The 19720-nt window shown below is 36.6% G+C and overlaps 1 protein-coding gene and 1 long non-coding RNA gene across 9 annotated transcripts in view; one reads left to right on the top strand and one right to left on the bottom strand.

Annotated features, from left to right (window-relative positions):
- LOC141947430 (uncharacterized) overlaps positions 1–19720 on the top strand; it is a 23431-nt gene extending 3711 nt beyond the window's left edge. The window contains exons 2-4 of the long non-coding RNA XR_012630117.1: positions 13703–13819; positions 16978–17056; positions 17624–19720. This is a non-coding gene — a long non-coding RNA (uncharacterized LOC141947430). The remainder of the gene's footprint in view (positions 1–13702; positions 13820–16977; positions 17057–17623) is intronic.
- The window catches only part of PIK3CA (phosphatidylinositol-4,5-bisphosphate 3-kinase catalytic subunit alpha), a 47228-nt gene continuing 27567 nt past the window's right edge, over positions 60–19720 (bottom strand). For 7 of the 8 annotated variants that reach the window (XM_074878534.1, XM_074878539.1, XM_074878535.1 and 4 more), the window contains 12 exons: positions 16522–16646; positions 16057–16138; positions 15500–15664; positions 14838–14941; positions 13533–13704; positions 13104–13210; positions 12484–12605; positions 11866–11944; positions 9323–9493; positions 8639–8756; positions 8328–8479; positions 60–7131 (listed from right to left, as the gene is read on the bottom strand). In XM_074878534.1, coding sequence (XP_074734635.1) covers positions 6861–7131; positions 8328–8479; positions 8639–8756; positions 9323–9493; positions 11866–11944; positions 12484–12605; positions 13104–13210; positions 13533–13704; positions 14838–14941; positions 15500–15664; positions 16057–16138; positions 16522–16646 — 1668 coding nt within the window. In that variant the 3' untranslated portion in view covers positions 60–6860. The remainder of the gene's footprint in view (positions 7132–8327; positions 8480–8638; positions 8757–9322; positions 9494–11865; positions 11945–12483; positions 12606–13103; positions 13211–13532; positions 13705–14837; positions 14942–15499; positions 15665–16056; positions 16139–16521; positions 16647–19720) is intronic. The other variant, XR_012630116.1, reaches the window with a different exon arrangement.

Genomic DNA, 19720 nt, shown 5'->3' with positions numbered 1-19720 from the left:
CAAGTGTACCAACCAAATTATTTTAATTTAGTTGTTAGTATATACATTAACACTCCAAGTGTGATAAAAACCAAACAAAAGTAGTTTTAATAAACAGCATGTGATACAGACCGCGAAGATAAATAAAAAGCAGACTTATTACAGTTTCCCATGAACATGAACTACAATAAGTATCATAGGCCAAACGTTTGTTAACTTGAATAGCACAGCAGAAAGGGAAAAAAGGGGTTGTGGGTTTTTTTGGGGGGGGTTTGTTTGTTTTTTGTTTAAAAGTACTGCAAGACTATTCTCAGTATGACAACACATGCATCTTGCTGCATCTTAAATACTTTTTTTGGCCCATTATTACTAAAAATGTCTTGCTAACTATTTTACCACAGGACCTTTATCACAGAATGACATACACATGGCAACAGTCCCTCCCCCCCTAACCCCCCAGTAGTGGTTATTTCAAAAAAGTCTCATTTCTAAGAGATATTTCAAGCACTGGTGGGTGTTCATACTCCCCTTTTGATGCAGACATGTAACTGCTACCAGCTTCAAAGTTACATACCAGCATCAAGAGAATACACCCTCCTGGGCTCTATTTATCCAAAATGCCAAAAGGATCCTAAGGCCTGCCTTCGGAAGAGCATTGCCAGCAGGTCAAAGGAGGTGAGCGTTCATCCTGCCCCTCTGCTCAGCACTGGTGAGGCCACACCTGGAGTGCTGGGTCCAGTGCTGGGCTCCCCAGTACAAGCCAGACATGGACATACTGGAACAGGTCCAGCAAAGGGCAATGGAGATGATGGATAGGAGAGGAGGCTGAGAGCTGGGACTGTTCAGCCTGGTGAAGAGAAAGCTCAAGGGGTATCCTGTCAATGTATATAAATACCTGACGGAGAGGAGTAAAGCCAACACGCAAGGCTTTTCTCAGTGCTGCCCAGTGAAAGGCCATTAGGCAATGAAATAGAAGAAATTTCATATAAACATTAAGAAAAAACTTCTTCTGTGGACTCTTCTTTCTTGGACAGACTCTAAACCCACTGGATGGTGTCCTGGGCAACCTGATCTAGCTGACCTTGCTTCAAACAGGGTGGCTGGACTAGATGATCTGCAAAGGTTTCTGCCAACCTCAATGATTCTGTGAAAATTCTTGCAGTTGTGGTGCCAGTTGCAGTGACAATACTTTCAAAATTTCAAGCCTGAGAATCCAGGACATCAGACTGCAGACATACATACTTTAAATCCTTTTCTCTACCAGGGAAGTGGATTTTGATAGCATATGTGGATATTTACAGTTAAAACTTGCAGAGGTGCGAGAGGAAAGGATGATACTCCCAGATGATGAATTACACATTTATCTTCACAAGAGAAAATGAAGAATTTGGACCACAGCAGCTGTAAGACAAGAAGAGGATTCATCTCCTCACCTTTTCCTTTCTTTCCCCTGCCCCAAATGAAACAGTAAGACAACTCTGGACAGCCTGGGGCAGTTGATGATCCAGAATATAGAACAATAAAACCTGGAAATAGGTTAAAAGTAGTTAAACCAAAGAAACAAGGCAGAATGAGATTGCAGCTATGAATATCCATGTTTTGGCTCTCAATGATTAACTAAACTACAACAGACATAAGGTTCTTAAGAGAAACAGCTTCTGCTTGAATTAGGCTTTCTGTAACTTCAGCAGCACAATTAAGTCAGATTTAACTGTGATTAATTTTATTACTGGAACAGGTTCCTAACAAAACTGATGCAGTTACATTGAACTAAATGGTTCCTAAGCCAGTTTAATAGCTACCGGGGATCTGGCACTCTTCAGAAAGAGTCAAGATAGTGTATTTTTAGCCTTTTTTATGCCAAAGGAATATTGCATCACATACAGAAGTGACAGTAAGGACACTTAGCCATAAGACACATTTATACAAACCAGTGGAGATGCTAGCTTCAAAGTACAGGCACAACATTGCTTCAATTGATCTCCTCTTACAAATATTTTATGTTGCTCTTATGAGGGTGTTGGAGAGGGGTGTTGGAGAGGAAGAGATGGGGGCAGAGAGATACACCTCTGGTTTAGAGTCAGGAGTGCCAAGACAGTAAGACCTCATACTTTGAAGAGTCTATCCCATAAAGCTCATAAGTCAAGAATATTGTACTGTAAATTAAGAACAACTATTTTTCTTGAGAGTGGATTCAACAAGTCTTTATAAGGTGTAGGAAGAAGAAACATTTAAGCTAGTAAGCAATAAAAATCCTGGAAGTCTCAAGAATGAAAGGAACTATAGACAAGATTATAATAGTTACGAATCAGAGAGCTAAAAAGACTAGTTAATAAAGATTATTTCAAAGTAAAATTGTCAAGTGTTTAACTGGGCTGCTAGTAAGCATTCTTCTCATTAAGAGAACATCTCCTGCTGAATCATGTAAGTAATCTGGAACTTTAATATATATATAGTCTAATTCTGATTTCATAGGCTGTTGTGAATCCAGTGATTCTGATGAAGTCAGTGTTATATCAGGATAAAGTGAAATCAGAATTTCTCAAAGACCAGAACCTACAGATTTGGTTAGTGTATGGAGATACAGAACGCCTATATCCCGTTTCCAGTTGGCTTCCCTTTATTAACACAGATGTAAAAAATAAACCAAAAAAACAACCCAGAAAGCCCACATCAGCTGCAGGGGTGGTGAGCTACACATCATTTTGGACAGATAGAGCCTTACCTAAACTGAGACAACTTTCAGCACAAAAAAAAGATACAAATTCATTATTTGTATGAAACATGTATTGCAAAATTAAACTGGGATTCAACAATCTGCAACAACATCCACAGCTATATAGTATTTAAAAAAACATGTGTGGTTCTTTTTCGATTCAAGTAAAACTAAAACAAGAGAAAGAAGTTTTTTTTTAAAAAAGTCTTAGAAGCAGCAAGTTACAATTCTTTCTGTAATACCACACCATTTTCATTAACTTGAATCATTTTCAAGATGTCAAAGACATCAACAAAATAGTAATTTCAAGTGGCTTTTTTGATATTTGTTTTTTGAATGGGTCCAGCCCAGGTCTGCAACCTGTACAGACATGCAAAACAGGAGAAATTCACAATTATTATTAAGAACAGATGTTGGAACATGCCAGTTATAAAATGACAAAGCAAAGAAAATACCTTCAAGTTGTCAACAAACATGGGCTACCGACCACTGAAGGGCATTTATTATTTTACATAAAAAGGAAAAGTTGGAAAAAAAGACAAAAACAACCCTCCAAACCATCAACAGCAGGATCATCACATACAAAGTTCTCTACAAGCTTGGTATTTTCTATATTGCCCTTAATATGCAGGTTTATATCCTCTCCACAAGATACCAAACCACTAACAGTTTTGGTTTTATTTAAATTTTTCTTACTTTAAAAATTATACTGAAAGTCTGTTTCATCTATGAAAAAACTACTAATGCACCCTTTCAGAACAGAGAAGTGTGCATATGTGTCAGTACAGGCGCTTTTTCTGCTACCTTTAGGAATACATTTTTTAATAAGAACTAATCAGCAGCATCCTGTTCTGTCAAAATCAAACAGTTTCACAGTTGAAAAAGTTACTGTTTTTAAATTTATATTTCACTAAATCACCATTTTCTAATGCTTTGTAATAAAACATGGCCCAATCCTGGGCTCCTTGCTCTGGTAGTCCTACTACAACGTATTGCAGGAACAAGGTGTTCGGATTCAATTCAAGCTCAAAGTAAGCTACTTAGTGTTTTATGCAACTGATTCTCAGAATAAAGGGAACATTTTTGAATCTCCAAATTCCAAGCAATCTCTGTAAAAATCCAGAGCTCAGTTACACGTGCTTTCAGAGTCTGTAAGCAGATCTTATTTCTGATACTGAGAACAGGTGACATCCACTCATTTACACCAACCTAAGTAAATACCTCCACTATCTCCAGTGAAGTTACATCAGCACAAAACTGGCATAACAGGATAAGCTAATTAGGGTTGAACACTCTGAAGCTGAAAAAAGGATTTTTTTTCCTGAAACACTGGCACAATGTTTTTCAAATGCCCATCCTGGTTATAGTAAGAACAACTGCTTAAAGCCCATGAGCTTCTCCTACTTTTTAAAAGTTTTATTTAAAGGCTGTAATTATCCCAAATTGTATTATGTCTGTATCACTATGAAGTTTCCTTTCTTTTATTATTTGATATTCATAATAACTTCTACAGCTGTGCACAGCATTTAGTTGCAGTAACTTCTGGAAACAGAGCCTGATTCCTCATACCTTTCTGTTTGTACAAAAAGGGTGCAGAACACTGTATGCTTGAACTGAAAGACATTTATATTCATATTTACAGAAGTAAATGGCTAGGAAGGGGCAAAGTACAAAAGAAGTTGGGCTCATAACATCCAACAAATTTGAGTTGATCTTTTCATCCAGGCTGGAAAAGGCTGACCATCTTAGATAAACGAGGTAAAGCATTGTTTCAATACCAGATAAGTAAGGATAATATAGCACCTAATGTGGCATTTGTGCAACGGTTTTACTCAGTTAAATAAAGAGTTACAGCCAACAGGGTTTCAGATTTTGTGAACTAAATTTAAGTTGAAACTAAGCCAAGTTTTAAGAGCGCTAAACCATTAGAGTGTGTTGACTGCAAAGTAATACATACAAAGGTAATTTTGCTCTGGAAAGTATGACCAAGGTTAGCAGGAGTTAAAATATTCATATGAACAAAAAGGAATATGTAACAGTCAATGAAGAGAGTAAGGGGAAGTCTATTTGACTACTCCAAAATATTTAGTAGAACTAAGGAAATAAAACTTCACATTCCCCATACTATTCTTGGAACTTCTGTAGTCTTCACAAAAACAGGTTTCCCGCCACAAGATCAAGTATCCACACATGCAGTAATCAACTGCAGGATCTTGACTATGAAAGTGTCTTGAAAGACCAAAGTCCTGGCTTTACAATCCCCAAAGTCTTTCATAATGTAATTGATTGCACATTTTTAAATATATTACAATTTGCTAAACAAAGCCAACCACTCATTACCTCATCAGTACAGCCTGCACAAAGTACAGTTTATTTATATACTTATATTCTAATCTAACACCAGCTGTCAGCATATTTTATATTACATGTGGTATTGCACTTTCTGAGTGGCACCTTGGTGCGTGTTTGCAAGTGAATAAGCTGAACCCCCGAAAGCCCCAAACCTTTGGAATTCACTCCAAGTGCTGCCAATCTAGCGAGTTTAAAATGTTAGGGTGAACATCACCCACAGAATCATGGGCTTCACTGATTAAAGAAACCTGTTTAATAATTAGAAAAACAGTCCTACCTGAAGTTGTGCATAAGGGCAATCTGAAATCCTTGGTACTCCGAACAGTTTCAAAAAGTGGTGCCAATTTAATTGATTGCACACATTGTAATTGTGTTAGAGGACAACAACTAGATTTACAAATACATATTACACACACACACAAAACAGACAAAGCTATAAAATGTTTGGTAACTCCACATGCTTTGAGCTAGCCAAGGTATCTGCTGTATGTTGAACTGCTTATTATTGATCATGTTGAAAATCTAAATTGCTATTTCTGATGTGTCTGTTACTGGATTAAACAACCACTTCCAAATGAGGAAGAAAGAGGAGAAATGGTGGACCCAAAGACTGAGGGTTTAAATGTACGTTCCTTGAATAGCCAGCATATCACTTCAGTAATGTGAAGAGCGATGCCCAAAAATTTTTGAAGAGACTTAGGCCAAGTTCACCTCTGGCATTAGTGGGTGTATCTGCCACTACTTCAATGGTACTTGTGTCCTCTTTCACCAGGGCTGAATTTGGTCCTAGGAGTATATCTGGTCACCTTCAGTGACGTTAATGGAAACGGGAGTCTTGGACAGATAGAACTGGGCTGCAAAATTAAAAGAGTGAATATTGGACAAATCATGTAAATAAAGAATATATATTAATAATAGTTCCTATTATATAAATAGCCTTTATAAAAAAATAATCTTTCAATAATTTTAATAACTCACCTTTCTTTAGGTACTGGAAAACATGTATGAAAAAAATCTATTCAGTTCAAGTTAGATTAAAGCAAACCTAAGATGAACACTACAACTCTCTGTTGCACTAAACCCAATTCTGACCATTCAATTTCCAGGTTAGTCAGTTTTTGGGGATGATGGGGAGTTTCTTTGTGACAGTATGAATTGCACCCCTAGAAATACTGAGCAGAAGAAACACCATACTGAATGGGCCTATTTCCTACTGCTTTCAGAAACTGTGCAGATGACAGACCCAGAAATCAAAGGGTCATCTAAACCCCATAAGTGTTAATGCCTCTGAACACATTTAAAAGGCACTGTCCTCTCACTATTGTTTTTTGATCTTTGAGCTTAAAACTCCTTCCCTTCAAACTATGCTGCTTTTAAATACTTGCTATCACTTGAATTCTCTTTCCACTCTTCTCAATCCAGCATAGTCTCTACCTGCTGTACCAGATCTAAGGTAATGTGTGATGGACTCTATGTTCATGCTAGCACTATTTTCTTTTTCCTTCTAATTTATCCTATCAAATGAAAAAAGGAAACATTCTTCCAAGTTCACCTTTTTGGGCTTAAGGCATAACATGAAGTCACACATCATACTAAAGCTTAATTTTTGAAGTGTACAATTGTAGTGCTATCTGAAACCCTGTTTTACATTTTTCAACAGTTGTCTGAACAGTTCATCTCTTTTCTTGCCATAAATTCTAATGTTGTTCGTGGTTTGTGCAATTCCTATGCAACCAGTCTTTGCTGCTAACAGGTATTAACAGTGCAGTACCCACAAAGCGGGCCATCAGTTCTTGTTTTCTTTGCTTTCATTTCAGTTCAAAGCATGTTGCTTTATTGTGTGGAAGATCCAGTCCATTTTTGTTGTCCAGCCACCATGGTGAGCATCATTCATTTGCTTCATGAAGTACTCAAGAGCTTCCTGCTCGGTTTTGTCCAATGCAAGGGTCTTTCGAATGTATGCAATATCGTCAAAGGACTGCAGTTCTGGCATTCCTGAGCCAAGCATCATGGAGAACAGATTTATGAAGAGATTGGCATGCTGCCGAATTGCTAGATAAGCCTTATAACACATCTCCTGAAACCTGGAAGAGAGAGGGAGAAAAACCTCAACATATGTCCTTATTAGATGCACATTACTTCACCTCCAAAACAGTTTTCTACTAAAAAGTAGACAGTCTTAGTCTAATAAGAACACCATAGTGTTGCTGATAAAATATACTCATCTTAATTTCTGTAAGAATTAGTAGTGGTCAGACTAACACAATAGCCAAACTGAAGACAGGCTTTCTAGCCTTAAAACCTCATTTGCAATTCATGCAAGCATTCAGCACAAGTTTATGACAGTTCAGAGCCATTTTAGTCATTGCTACTGACATTTCAGATTTCAAAGCACATTTCCTGATATACTGCTGCAAACAGTGCTTTCCTGGTTATCAGAGATGCACTTCTCTCCTGTAGTTTTATGATGGCAGTAGCTGTTGCTCCTTAGATACTCTGGTGAATGCATGGAAGACAAGGGCATTTGCTATATCACAACATTGGGTGAGAAGTGTCTGTTTATGCTGAAATCAGTCATTTAAGTCAGGTTAAGAAAAAAAATATTCGAAAAAGCTCCACAACAGCATTCAGACAACACTAACTTAAAATCTGTTCTCCCCCCAACATAATGAAATTAGGATTAAAATTGAAACCTCTCAAAGACTGAATCTCTGGAAAAACAGATACTAAGAATGACTACAGCAACAAGGTTTTTTTTATTTATTACTATTTTAAAGTTCTCCTTTCTTAGCAGGTTCTGCAGAGTGTCACAAGCTACACAGGCCAACTGAAGAGCTTATATCACAGCAGCTATAGGAGAGCTAAGCATTGCTGAGTGACCAGCAAGGCTCTGAATGTGCATTACACCTGACATTTAAGAAATCTCAGTTTGACATTTAAGAACTCTCCAGTTTTGCAGTTATGCAATCCCAAGAGGACTTTAAGTATTAAATTAAAAAAAAAAATCAGATGTTTAAAAATTTATCTTTATTCGCACGTGTGCTGACCCTGCAAAGCTAAAGCGAGGTTTCATGAACTGAAGGCCATGTAAGTGCTAAGATCCCCTACTGATTTACAAATGGATGGCTGATCTTCAACTAAAGAATTAAAACATACCCACTGCAAGCCAATTAAAACACTACTTTTCAGTTAAAAGGTCTGATTATTAAAGGTCACCAGTAGTAAAGTGCATTTCAGGTACAAGATACTCTGTAAGTTAAATGCTTAAAAAAAGGCTCACCTTTCAAACTCCCTTGTTTTGGTACATTCTTGGGCTCCTTTACTAATCACTATTAAAAAGTCTTGTGTTAAGACAAATGGCACACGCTCTCTTTTATAACCAAATTTTTTCTTCTTGTGATCGAGGAAGTGCCCAAAGTCAATGTGAAACAGCTTGGAAAGACAGAAAGGTATTTTAAGATTAGTAATTCCTTGTTTAAATGATGTTACAGTATAACTGATAATTTACTTATACTTCAGATGGATTTTTTTTTTTTTAAAACAAACTCGTATCAAGGTGAGAGATGACAGTTTTAGAAAAACATATCTTACTTGTCCATCGTCTTTTACCATGATGTTACTATTGTGGCGATCACCAATGCCCAGTATAAAGGTAGCAACACAGTAGCCAGCACAAGAACGTGTGAACAAGTCAATAGCTGCATCATACCTATTGAAAACAAAAAAGGAGACAATTTCCTCCAGATATTCTAATAATATGAAAGTGTAGATTTTCTTCTTTTTCTGTTTTTTTCCCCTCCCCATTAAGGAAGGCCCAACTTCTACTATCTCCTCTCAGTGAAGCAGAGTTCCTCAACTTTATCACTTTATTAAAGTAAGGAAGAAATTCAGCATACTCTGAAAACAGTAGTACCTGCAGTTAAATCATGGAACAGTAAACCATCTATTAAAGTGACTGTCCCTCTTTTGAAGTTCGGCAGTTTTCATTTTGATGAGCTACTGTTAAAATACAGACTTAAGCCATATCTTCAGTTATACCTCCAACTTACACTTTGCTGTTGAGAAGTCACACAACCAACCACCCAAACTCATTAGAAGAGCTACAAGCAGCAATACTAGGCAAACAAGGGCAGGAGAAAAGAAAAAAAAAAAAACACACAACAAAACCACCAAAACAGATGGGATATAGTTTCCCACTTGATAAACTTTAGTTCTCTTGAAGTCTCCATCAAAAAGAGAACATGAACAAGCAAAACAAACAACAGGAAGTCTCACATTTCTCCTTTGTTCTTGTCCTTGAGCCACTGATGCAACGTATGGCTGTTGAACTGCAATGCTCCTTTTAAGCCTCCTTTACACTGAATCTGCATGATCGTATGAGAGCTCCTCACTACCTCGATGAGTCCCACACAGTCACCAATAGACAAACAACCATAAGGCAACATCCTGTAAGATGAAGAGTTGATTTGGTTTTGTTTTTACAGAGTTAAGTTTTAAGACAGCAAGCAACAAGCATGTTTGATAACCCTTATCAGATGTCATCTGTTTCGTTAGGATATGAAAATCTGTTTTAATGTTTTATAGGTGTATAATCATTAGTCTTGTGGAAAAAACACACCAGATACTAGTACAGTAACATGCCAGGCACTGTATCCACCAATGTCATTCTTCAATTTTGTATCGGGACAAAAGGTTAAGGCAAAGTTTTACTAACATGTTCTTGGAGGCCTTGGAGAATACACTGGAAAAACTCTTAAGCATGATTTAACAAGATCTATTCAACTACATTCAAAGTGAAGTTCTAGAGACAGAATCTAAGCATTCAGAAAACGATGTTAGGATTTCATGGGTTACCGTAAACAAGTAGCACGTAACACTTTGTATATAAAACCAGCACGGGACCTTCAAAACTGGTTTCCAAATAGTACCTGAACATATTACAAAATTGTAACTGGAATCTACAGTCAGCAACATTACAATTTATCCAGATGTTAAATGGACTAACTGTAAACAGGTGTTTATTCATGGACTCTTTAAAAAGAACATCATAAATTGCTTTTTGTAATCTGTAAGTGAAACTCAAAGGATAATCTCAGTAGCCCATTTTTCTCTTTACAAGTGGACAAAATTAATTCTTCTGCTCCCCTTTCCTTTCACCAGTCTCTTTCCTTGCCCTCCCCCAAAGTCTATACTTCTTGTTATATTCAAAACACTTTATCTGAGAAAACCAAGTCAAAACCAATCTTTTATTTAAAGACTGAAAGAAACATGGCCATTACCATGTTTAACATCCTCTGTTAAGAGATTTGGGAAAGGGGGTCATGTACCTAAAAGCAGACCTTTTCTCTCCCAAAGTTTCCTTTTTGGAGTGAAAGTGTCACACCTATAGAGTAAAAACAGCCTTCTAGGAACAGTGGAGTATCAAGAGTTTTTCTGTGATGCCATGGTAAAAAAAACAGAAAAAAGCAATCTAAGAACCTGTGGAACACCACTGCAATGTGTAGCCAGTGGCAGAGCTGACTGCTGGTGCTGCTGAGGAGGTGGGCTTCTCTTTGGATTAAGAATGCTTTATTTGCAGGTACTAGAAGTGTATTTGTATCTGTCTACACTTGCATTGTTAGATAAAAGTCTAATTTGAAGGTTAAAATGAAACAGTGAAATCCATCTATTTTCTTAGGGATGTGGCATGAATTTTGGAGTGTTAGACTTTCTGTACCATAGACACATGCAGTTTAGGGGCCTTAGTCAGACAAGTTGCAATTTCTAGAGCCTTGAGAGATTTTCTTTTTGTCCACTAGTGTAATCTGTACCTTGGTCAAGATTCAGAGTCCATCAGCTGCCTCATCTTGCATGCTCATTTCAGTCTTTCAGTACAGCAGATGGACAGCTGGGAGTTGTTTTGATTAAAAAAAATCAGCCTATCACTTACACCATACCTATTCAACTTCTCAAGCTCCGTGCTGCATCTTTAAGAGAATGGTGGCAAGATGCGGGAGAGGACATGTTTTTGCAGATTTCCATAGCTGGCTACTCTTGGAAGACATGAGCACTGTGAAGTGTAACTTCTTGGACAAAGCCATAATTCTGTCACTCATCACAGTACTAGAAACAAAATAGTTGCCCAGGTGCATGGGAAATGTAGACCAATAGGTCCTTTTGTCTAGGTGATGAGGAAGTGAGAACTGGGCGTGCAAAGAACATACTTGGTTTGACAGTGCAGAGACAGCTCTGTTACACCACAACCTAAAAATCTACCGTACAGCAAACACGTATTTGGAAGCGCAACCTGTCTACCATCAGTCTTCCAGAAGCAGAACAGTTTATACTGAATGGCATTCCACAGAAACTACTGTACCCCACAGACTATTCAGAGGTGGAGAAGCTGCATGCACATCAGACTGGGTAATACCTACTTTGTGTACTGAAATGAAGATACCAACTACAAAGAGTCATGGCTCAACAGGGCTGCAAGTTTGGCAACTTGTTCAAAGCAAATCCTACAGACGCCATTGGTAGCGTGGCTACTGTGTGTTAGCTCTTGTAGCCATTCCTGGTATGTAGATCCCTCATACCCACTTGAATGAGACTGAAGTATTTTTCAAATACAATCTTATCTTTACAGAAGCTAGTAGTTTAGCTAACTGAAGGCTATTAAAAAAATAAATTAAGAAAAAAAAAGTCACTCTAACATGTACAAACAGGCCTATTTATAGCATTTCATTTTATTACCCTTGGGAGAACAGAAGCAATCTCTGGCAACAAACCAATGCAAAACCCATTAAGAACAGTATTGCTTGAGAATGACCTCTAATGCTTACCGAAGATCAAGACCCTGATTTTGCCAGATGTTTTCCATAATTCTAATTATCTGAAGTGTCAGCATGTCCTGACGCAAGTCTGGAATAGTCAAATACATAAAGATTGCAAATTTCATAACACCAGAACACTTTGTTACATCTTATTTTATTTTTTCCCCAAAAAAAGTATGTCTAAAGGAAATGAGGCTTGCATCGTTTAGTGTATGTTTTGTTCTCTCAATAGAGAAAAGCATATTTTAAGTAGTTGACAATGAATATAAATTTGTGGTGGTGATTTCAGAGCTGTTTAAAAATATATACTAAAACCATGACAATGGAATTACAGATTACACATCTATAATATCTTAAAGACATTTTCAAGGAAAACACCCGAAGAATTAGATGGTATCATGTTCCACCTCAACGGACTGAGCATCTTGGAACTTACAAAATTTGTACGTGACTGAGATAAATGTTTGTGCATGCTTAATTTTTCTGGAAAAGAAAATTGCTTTACTCAGATGTCTTTTTAAGGTTTTTTCAATATATGTATTTTAAATACCTTGAAAAAAATACTGAACAGTTGGTTCGGAAAATAAAGAGATACATAGCTTTTGTATTACACTTATTTTTCCTTACCGTCTCCATTTTTAAAGATTATCTCATTGTTCTGAAATAACAATTCAGACATAATATCTGGGTTTTCCCAGTTCAACCACAGGGGTCTTTTTGCAGATGACATTATCCTGCACTCCTCAAGCCTATAAAAGAGATAAGGTTTCTATGAAATAGGCATAATTTGATTCTCACACCATGTTTCTATAATGCTACTCAGCTTTCCCTGTTTTATTCAAACTCTTTGAACTAGTATCAAATTAAAGATGCATGGGTAACCAACAATCAACCACTTTTACTTTCAGCTCCAAATTTAAATTAATAAGTGTAATGTTAACCATTTGCTAAGCACAACAGAAAAGATGGCTATATTGTAAATTTTCCTTTGGCAGGGTGTGTTCCTTACAAATGGAAAAGGGACTGCAGTTCCTGTCACCTTAAAGGAACAGCTGTCATGTTGGTCCCTAATTTGTTAAACCGTACATAGAAACTACTTCACTCTTTATGAATTACTCTTCTACAGATTTTATTCATGTATCTTTGAAGATACTAACATTTAGTATGTTAACATTTAATCTTAACATTGTTAACATTACTAAGCATTGCTTAAATATCCAGACAAACTTCAAAACTGAAAACGATACCGAAGATTTCCCAGTTGATGCGCAGGATTAAGAGGAGAGATAAAACCTTGTAAAGCATCCATAAAATCTGGCCGTCTCATTTGTTCAACAAGAAACTTCATCTGTACCTGATAAATAATCACATTCAGGTTTTGAGAACACTAGTTACATGTAACTAAAAGCAAGTATCAGATTTTAGCTTTGGTTTTAAAGCATGGTTTTACACAGTTCCAACATAGCCAACTCCGCTTAGTCACATATTACACAACTTGAAACCCTTAATGTTAGTTCTGTTGCCTTAAGAGGCAGACAATGGCAACGCACACAAAATATTACAGCTTCTACTGAAGTTAGCATTAATACTTTTCTAGTTAATAAAATTAAACACAGTTCTAAGTAATTCCTGTGACTCAACAGCAACAGTTTTGGTATGTGGACAGCTTATAATACCTTCTGGGTCTCATCTTTTTTTTCCTGCTTGAGAATATCTGTGAGGTTAATTAACTTCTCCATAGCTTCCACCTGCCTGCTCAGATGCTTTAGGTACATTCCACACGCTCGACAATAGGACTCCAGAAGTAAACCAAACCTCTGACTTACAGTTTTATTGTGCATTTCAGACCTACACAGAGAGGAAGAACAGTTATAGCTTAAAGACAAGACTACACAGAGGTGCCAAAAATGAAGCTACACCTTTACCATCTTCCTGAAGGCTGCTTATGGATCCCTCTTTTCAGGTAAATAACTTGTATTGACCTCCCAAAACTCATCTCAGATTGACTGGACTTTGCAACTAATTCAGCACAGGGTTTATAGGCTTTTCTCTCCATTCCTTCTTGCTCCATCCTGTCCTTTTCTACCCCTTGGCCTTTATTCAAAAATCCATGCTTCCAGAAACTCTATAGTAAACCTCAAGCTTTCAATTCAAGTTCCAGATTCCTTTGCTGGGAGTCAAGCTAACCCGTTTCATTTTCTCCTTGTCTCATTTAGCCAATCCCAGGCTGTGGCCCCTCTAGTTTCCTTGTTCTTACCTACTCTCAGTCTTCACAGAGTCATAAAATACATCCCCTCAAACAAGTTAATCTCTTATGCCTGATGTTTACCAAGGAAAGTAGAAAACTGAAAGCACAACAAAAGACTCCTTGATCCTATTTCTGTGTCTGATCATACTATCTTAGAACAGCATTTATAGGAACGACCTAGCTACACTCCAGTATGCTGTCGGCCGATTTATGCTCAGCCTCCTCAACACCAGGAATTACAAAAGCCCATGTTATACTTAGTAAAAAAGACCACTGAGATATTTTGGTTATCATCAAGCTCTATAAAGATGTTAATAAACCTGTATGAACAGTTATTTTTCAAAGCCTTATCTGGTCAAATTGGGTTGCTTTCTTTAGGTCTCAACCATTTGTAAAAATTTTCTGGAAGAAAGACTGGTGGGGGGATCTGGCATACAAAATAACGTTCAAACAGCAGAAATCTGTGAAAGTTGTAAACAGCTAACAATATGGGAGACTTCCTTAGACTGCCCTGCTTTTAGAATAATCATCAAGTATTATTAGCTAGTTTTTGAAACTGCAAGGGATGACTTATTACTAAACTATGCATTCAAACTCTTAAACAATATAGAACAAGATTTCAAGTGGTAATATTTTCTGTAAAAAGGACATTTAGTGTGCCATGCCTTAAAAACAACTAATTGTTTACAGCTAATAGAAATCCCACCACCCCTTAACATGATATTAAGCTTACTTTAAATGCCAAAAGAAGAAATGTCCTATCCTTTGATTGGTCAGTGCCTTCTTGAGTAAAAATCTCACAAGCTGATTATCTAAATACTGTTCATATTTCAGAACCTAGTTAAGGATAAAGAGAAAAAAAATATCAGCTGCAGTTATTTCTATGAACAATATACAGATTAAAGGCAGTTAAATAAAAAGCAATCTATGTTTTACATTAAATTTTGTAGAATGACTGATCTCGGTATTAATACTTGCATGTGTTAGGATTTGAACAATATCTGCTAACAGTGCTTTGGCTGCCTCTATTTCAGGAACTTACCATCTGATGCTTCCTTTAATGTTACCAAATATTTTAGCCTCAACTTGCTCAAAATTTTGAGAAGATGCTTCTGCTTATCCTTTCCCCATATGTTAGGACAGCTGAAATAGCTGCCTGTTCCAGTTGGTAGAACAGTTTTGCATCTCTGCAAAATTTTGGCATTTAATATCAACAAGCAAAACCACAGCACTACAGAACATGAACTATGTTTCATCTCCTCCTACCAAATAATCTGCAATGCAAACAGATACTTTTGATGACCTCTTTTTCACATCATGTTAACTTTTGATGTACTTTAACCCTCTATGATCAAATATACACAAGACATAAGTATACCAAAATATGCTATATACCTGTACTAGCTGGATTAAGTACTGAGACAGTTTGTCATCTGTCAAGTACTTCTCTAGACACCGAACTGCAAAAGCTCGCACCATTGGATCTGGATAATTACAGTCCAAAAGCTCCATTGCTTGCTCTGGCTTGATTGGAGGCCAATCTTTTACCAAACAGTACATCTGTGGACAAGAAGTCCAAGCACATCACACATTGCCATTGATTAAGAAGTTGTAATACACAGCTGTTAGAAGGTATCATCAGACAGACACAAACTGTATCTGAGTAGAAGCTGTTTACTCGTCAGTCCTCTCTCAACAAACAATTTGGTATTAGTTGCCAGCTGACTTTGTTATTTTATCCACTATAAAAAGAATGAAAACAAAACCTCATATTTAACTGTAATTGACAAATCAACAACCTAACAAGTCAATTATAGCAGCAATTTGATCATCTAAGTTTTCATTCAATGTATCATGCACACATAACACATTTTTAACTTCCAGAAGTTTCTTTGAAATAGCATATTTTAAAGCTTCTTCGATACTTAAAAATCAATTCAGTACTATGTTACCTGGGCCACTTCATCTCTAGAATTCCATTTAACAGATAAAAGTAATTTGGGCAGAATTTCTGGAGTATTCACACAATAGTGTCTGCAAAAGAAAAAAAAAGTTGTATGTACAAAACATAATTTTTGCTTTGATAACCATCTATTATGTTCCCTCAGTCTTGCACCTTTTTCTTCCTTTGTCAGCAGAATCTGATCAATACCATAAGGTGGTGTCAGGATCCATGCATGAAGGTAATACTGCAGTCATGGAGGAAACGTAAACTAAATTCAACAACTTCTCTCCACGGGCTTATGCACCAAGACATACAATGCAGATGCTTAAAAGCCTTTTCTAAAACACTAACTCCAACAACACAGAATAAAGAAAAGGAAGCAAAACCCAAGACAATCATGACAAATTTGAAGTGAATGGGGTGAAGCTTGACTGTGACAAGGTTCTTTGATTTGGTTTTTGTTTTTAAATACCTGTGGCTCCAAAGGAAGTCCTTCTCTTGCTCAGTGATTTCAGACAAAGGATCTCGTGTACATATGGCTCGAAGTTGCTCCTTGTCACTTTCTCTTAATTCATTATCTCTAGCTATTCTGTTACTCTGCAGAGAGAAAGTGGTCCATTAACCCTTCATACATTCCCTTGTTGTCATAGAACATACATGAAGTGAAGCATTTTAACAGCATAGCAACACCTATAGCTTATGTCATGCAAATACTATCTTGCTTTCTTTTGTTATAACTGAGGACTTCGAATTTAAAAATATAGAGATGAAAGACAAGGCCTTTGATTTCTATAACTGCTTTTAGTCACTACTGGGACAAGAAGAGGTACATTTCAACTAGATCAGCTGTGTGGTGAAACAGTAGCAGTTGACATCTGATGAACAATATAATACAGTACAAAATTAAACCGGTCATTTCTGTCTCCAGTTTAGAGATTGCTGGGAGCTGCTGAAAGGAGTGAAAAAGAATCAAAACTGAAGAAGCAGAATATGGGGGATGAACCTAGGTAAGTAAGAGGTAGAACACTGTAGGAAAGCCTGAGTGACAGGAAGACTGGAAAACATTATCTAGAATTAGTATAAGATATTCCCCAGAGAGCACAGAAGACAGAACTGGTACACACTGAAATTAATTTTACCTAAGACTTCATTTATGAGAACCAGCTTAGACCAATGACAGAGGTATTGAAACTACTACTGCTTGATTTTTCACAGCTCATGTGCCAAGTTCAATTGTTCTCCTATAGTTTCCATTTCTTAGTTAATGTGTTTTTCACAAAGCAACATATGAAATGCAGTTTGAGGTTTCGACTACAGAATAAATTGCACTGCAAAAAAGAGAAGTCTTAAGCAGCTTATATTATTGCCTTTAGTATAAAATACAACTGTAATAAACAAGTTTGACACTTAAGATGAAGCTATCCCAAAAATTCTAGAAGAGTTGAACAGTGTTTTTACAGTGAACTCACATTTTTCACACCTGTACGATACCTACTACTACAAAAGAGGAAAATCAACCTTTCCAGGTTTGAATTGTTTAAACTGTAGAACCTCTTGTTCTGCTCTTTCCCTAGGCAATTTCTACTGAGCACATTAAACAAGATAATAAGCAAGAACGAACTGAGCTTGTCTGACAGTTTTGTTGACGGAAATTTTCAACTGGTTGAACTAGTACTTGAAACAGAAGTACCTACATGTGTTTCACATAAATGCATCTAGCTTAAAAAAAAAAAGCTGAAGAACAATCTGAAATTTCCAGGTAGGAGATCAAGGCACCCTTTAAAAGGTGAAGTGGTGTTATTTCTAAGAATACGTACAAATATCGAAACAGTTGTCAGGTTATATCACATGATATCTACTTTAGACTGGAAGTTCTCTACATTTACCTTTAATTAAATAAATTATGTGTTCTCATGTGAGGTTCATTATTACTACATGGGACAAGAGTATTCTGGCCTTCAAGCTTACATCTACCAATATTAAGGTATGAATCAACCAATTCACAGGATTTTTAGTACCTTGCCCTGTTAGTGATAGTGCGAGATCTTAGCATACCAACATTTTTTTTTTTTATTACCATTCTGAAGCACATGGACTGGACTTAAGTGTGGGGAGAAATTATTCAGGACTACTCTTTATGTGGCACAGGAAAATTTCCAGAACACATTCTTAAATATTATGGGAACGGATACAGTGCAAGTAGCAAAGCCAGAGTCATTCTGTAAAGGAGTTAATGGATAAATGACTTTATAATCACCCTACATAAGATCAAATAGTTGATACTGAACAAGTGATTAAATTGTACATATTCATCTTGATTCCAAAAGAGTCATCCTAAAGAATACGTGAAAGTCAAAAAAGTATAAAATGTACCTGCATAGTGGGTCAGAAAGATCATAGTTTAGGTCAAGCCCAGAAGGAAAATGCATTTATCCTGTTGCATCAACACCAAAAACTTGAAATTCTATGAATTGTGGGACAGTAAATTAGATTTAATATTTGAAAATTTGTTCATATTCGAGATAGTAATGGACCTGTAAGTGATCTCTTATTAGTATGTATTGATTTTAAATGCAGTGTAATGCATTTCAAAGTTAAACAAAAAAAGTTATGCTCTTTGCATCATAACAAAGACATTAGAAATCATACCTCAGTGACTGCTTTGCTGATTTTGACCATTTCAGACAAGCATTTTTTACCTCTTTCAGATATGGCCAATGCTACACAGTAATCTAGTATCTGATTTTTGAATGAGTAACAACACATTGCCTTTTGACTCCCTAAATATAGTTAATATTACAAACAGCTATAAATATGCACAGTACCTGAATATCGAAAGTTTGGCTTCAGGTCTCAAGATACCACACATTAAAACATAAAGGACACAAATACAGTGCTAAGAGATAATAGTGATGTTCAAACTTGTAATTTAATTTATTTAATGAAATATGATTTAGGAAAGGATCAGTAATAAGAGGATTTTAGCAGACAACAAGGAGAGTTGAAAGAAAAGCGGCATGAATAATGAGAGAGACCAAAGCAGTGATACACAGTTTGTTTCCCTGTCGACTTAAGTCATTGATGTAAATAGGCTGTCTCCGTATTTAACCACTATGACCTCCTCCTATGGTATTGTAAGGATTATCACAAAAAAGACGATAATTTGAGACTTTATTTTACCTCAGATTTTTTTTTTTTTAAATTGTGAAGTTTAAGTTGGTCATTACTTCATCAGTGAAGTAAGAGCTTACTATCCTCACCACTTTATTTTCACCTACAGATGGAACAAAACAAGTTGAGGACATAAGCGCCCAGGTAATGGCTTGTGTCATAGCAAAGGAATGTTTATTTACCAAGAAGTCAGCTGTCCTTAAAACACTTAAGAACCCTGCAGCACTGCTCAGTCACAATACATATCATAAACAGATACACCACTCTACGATGGACTTCTTGCAGAGTATCGAGAGAAATCAAATGCCTACAACCCTTTCTTCAAGATATGTTGAGGTGGCACTGTTATAAATATCACCAGAATTACCAAACTGGAAGCTTGCTAACACCTACACATTTTTTGGCACAGCGAAACCTTCCACCCTGAGACTCTTCTTCACACAGACCACAAAGCTCTCTTGGGGAAACCTTCAAGTCTTTGAACTAGCCTCCAGAAGAAA

Source organism: Strix uralensis, chromosome 9 (assembly GCF_047716275.1).
Source record: "Strix uralensis isolate ZFMK-TIS-50842 chromosome 9, bStrUra1, whole genome shotgun sequence".
In the NCBI taxonomy this organism is placed as follows: Eukaryota; Metazoa; Chordata; class Aves; order Strigiformes; family Strigidae; genus Strix; species Strix uralensis.
The sequence above is the reverse complement of the archived record's forward strand: the minus strand, read 5'-3'. Positions and strand labels throughout refer to the sequence as shown.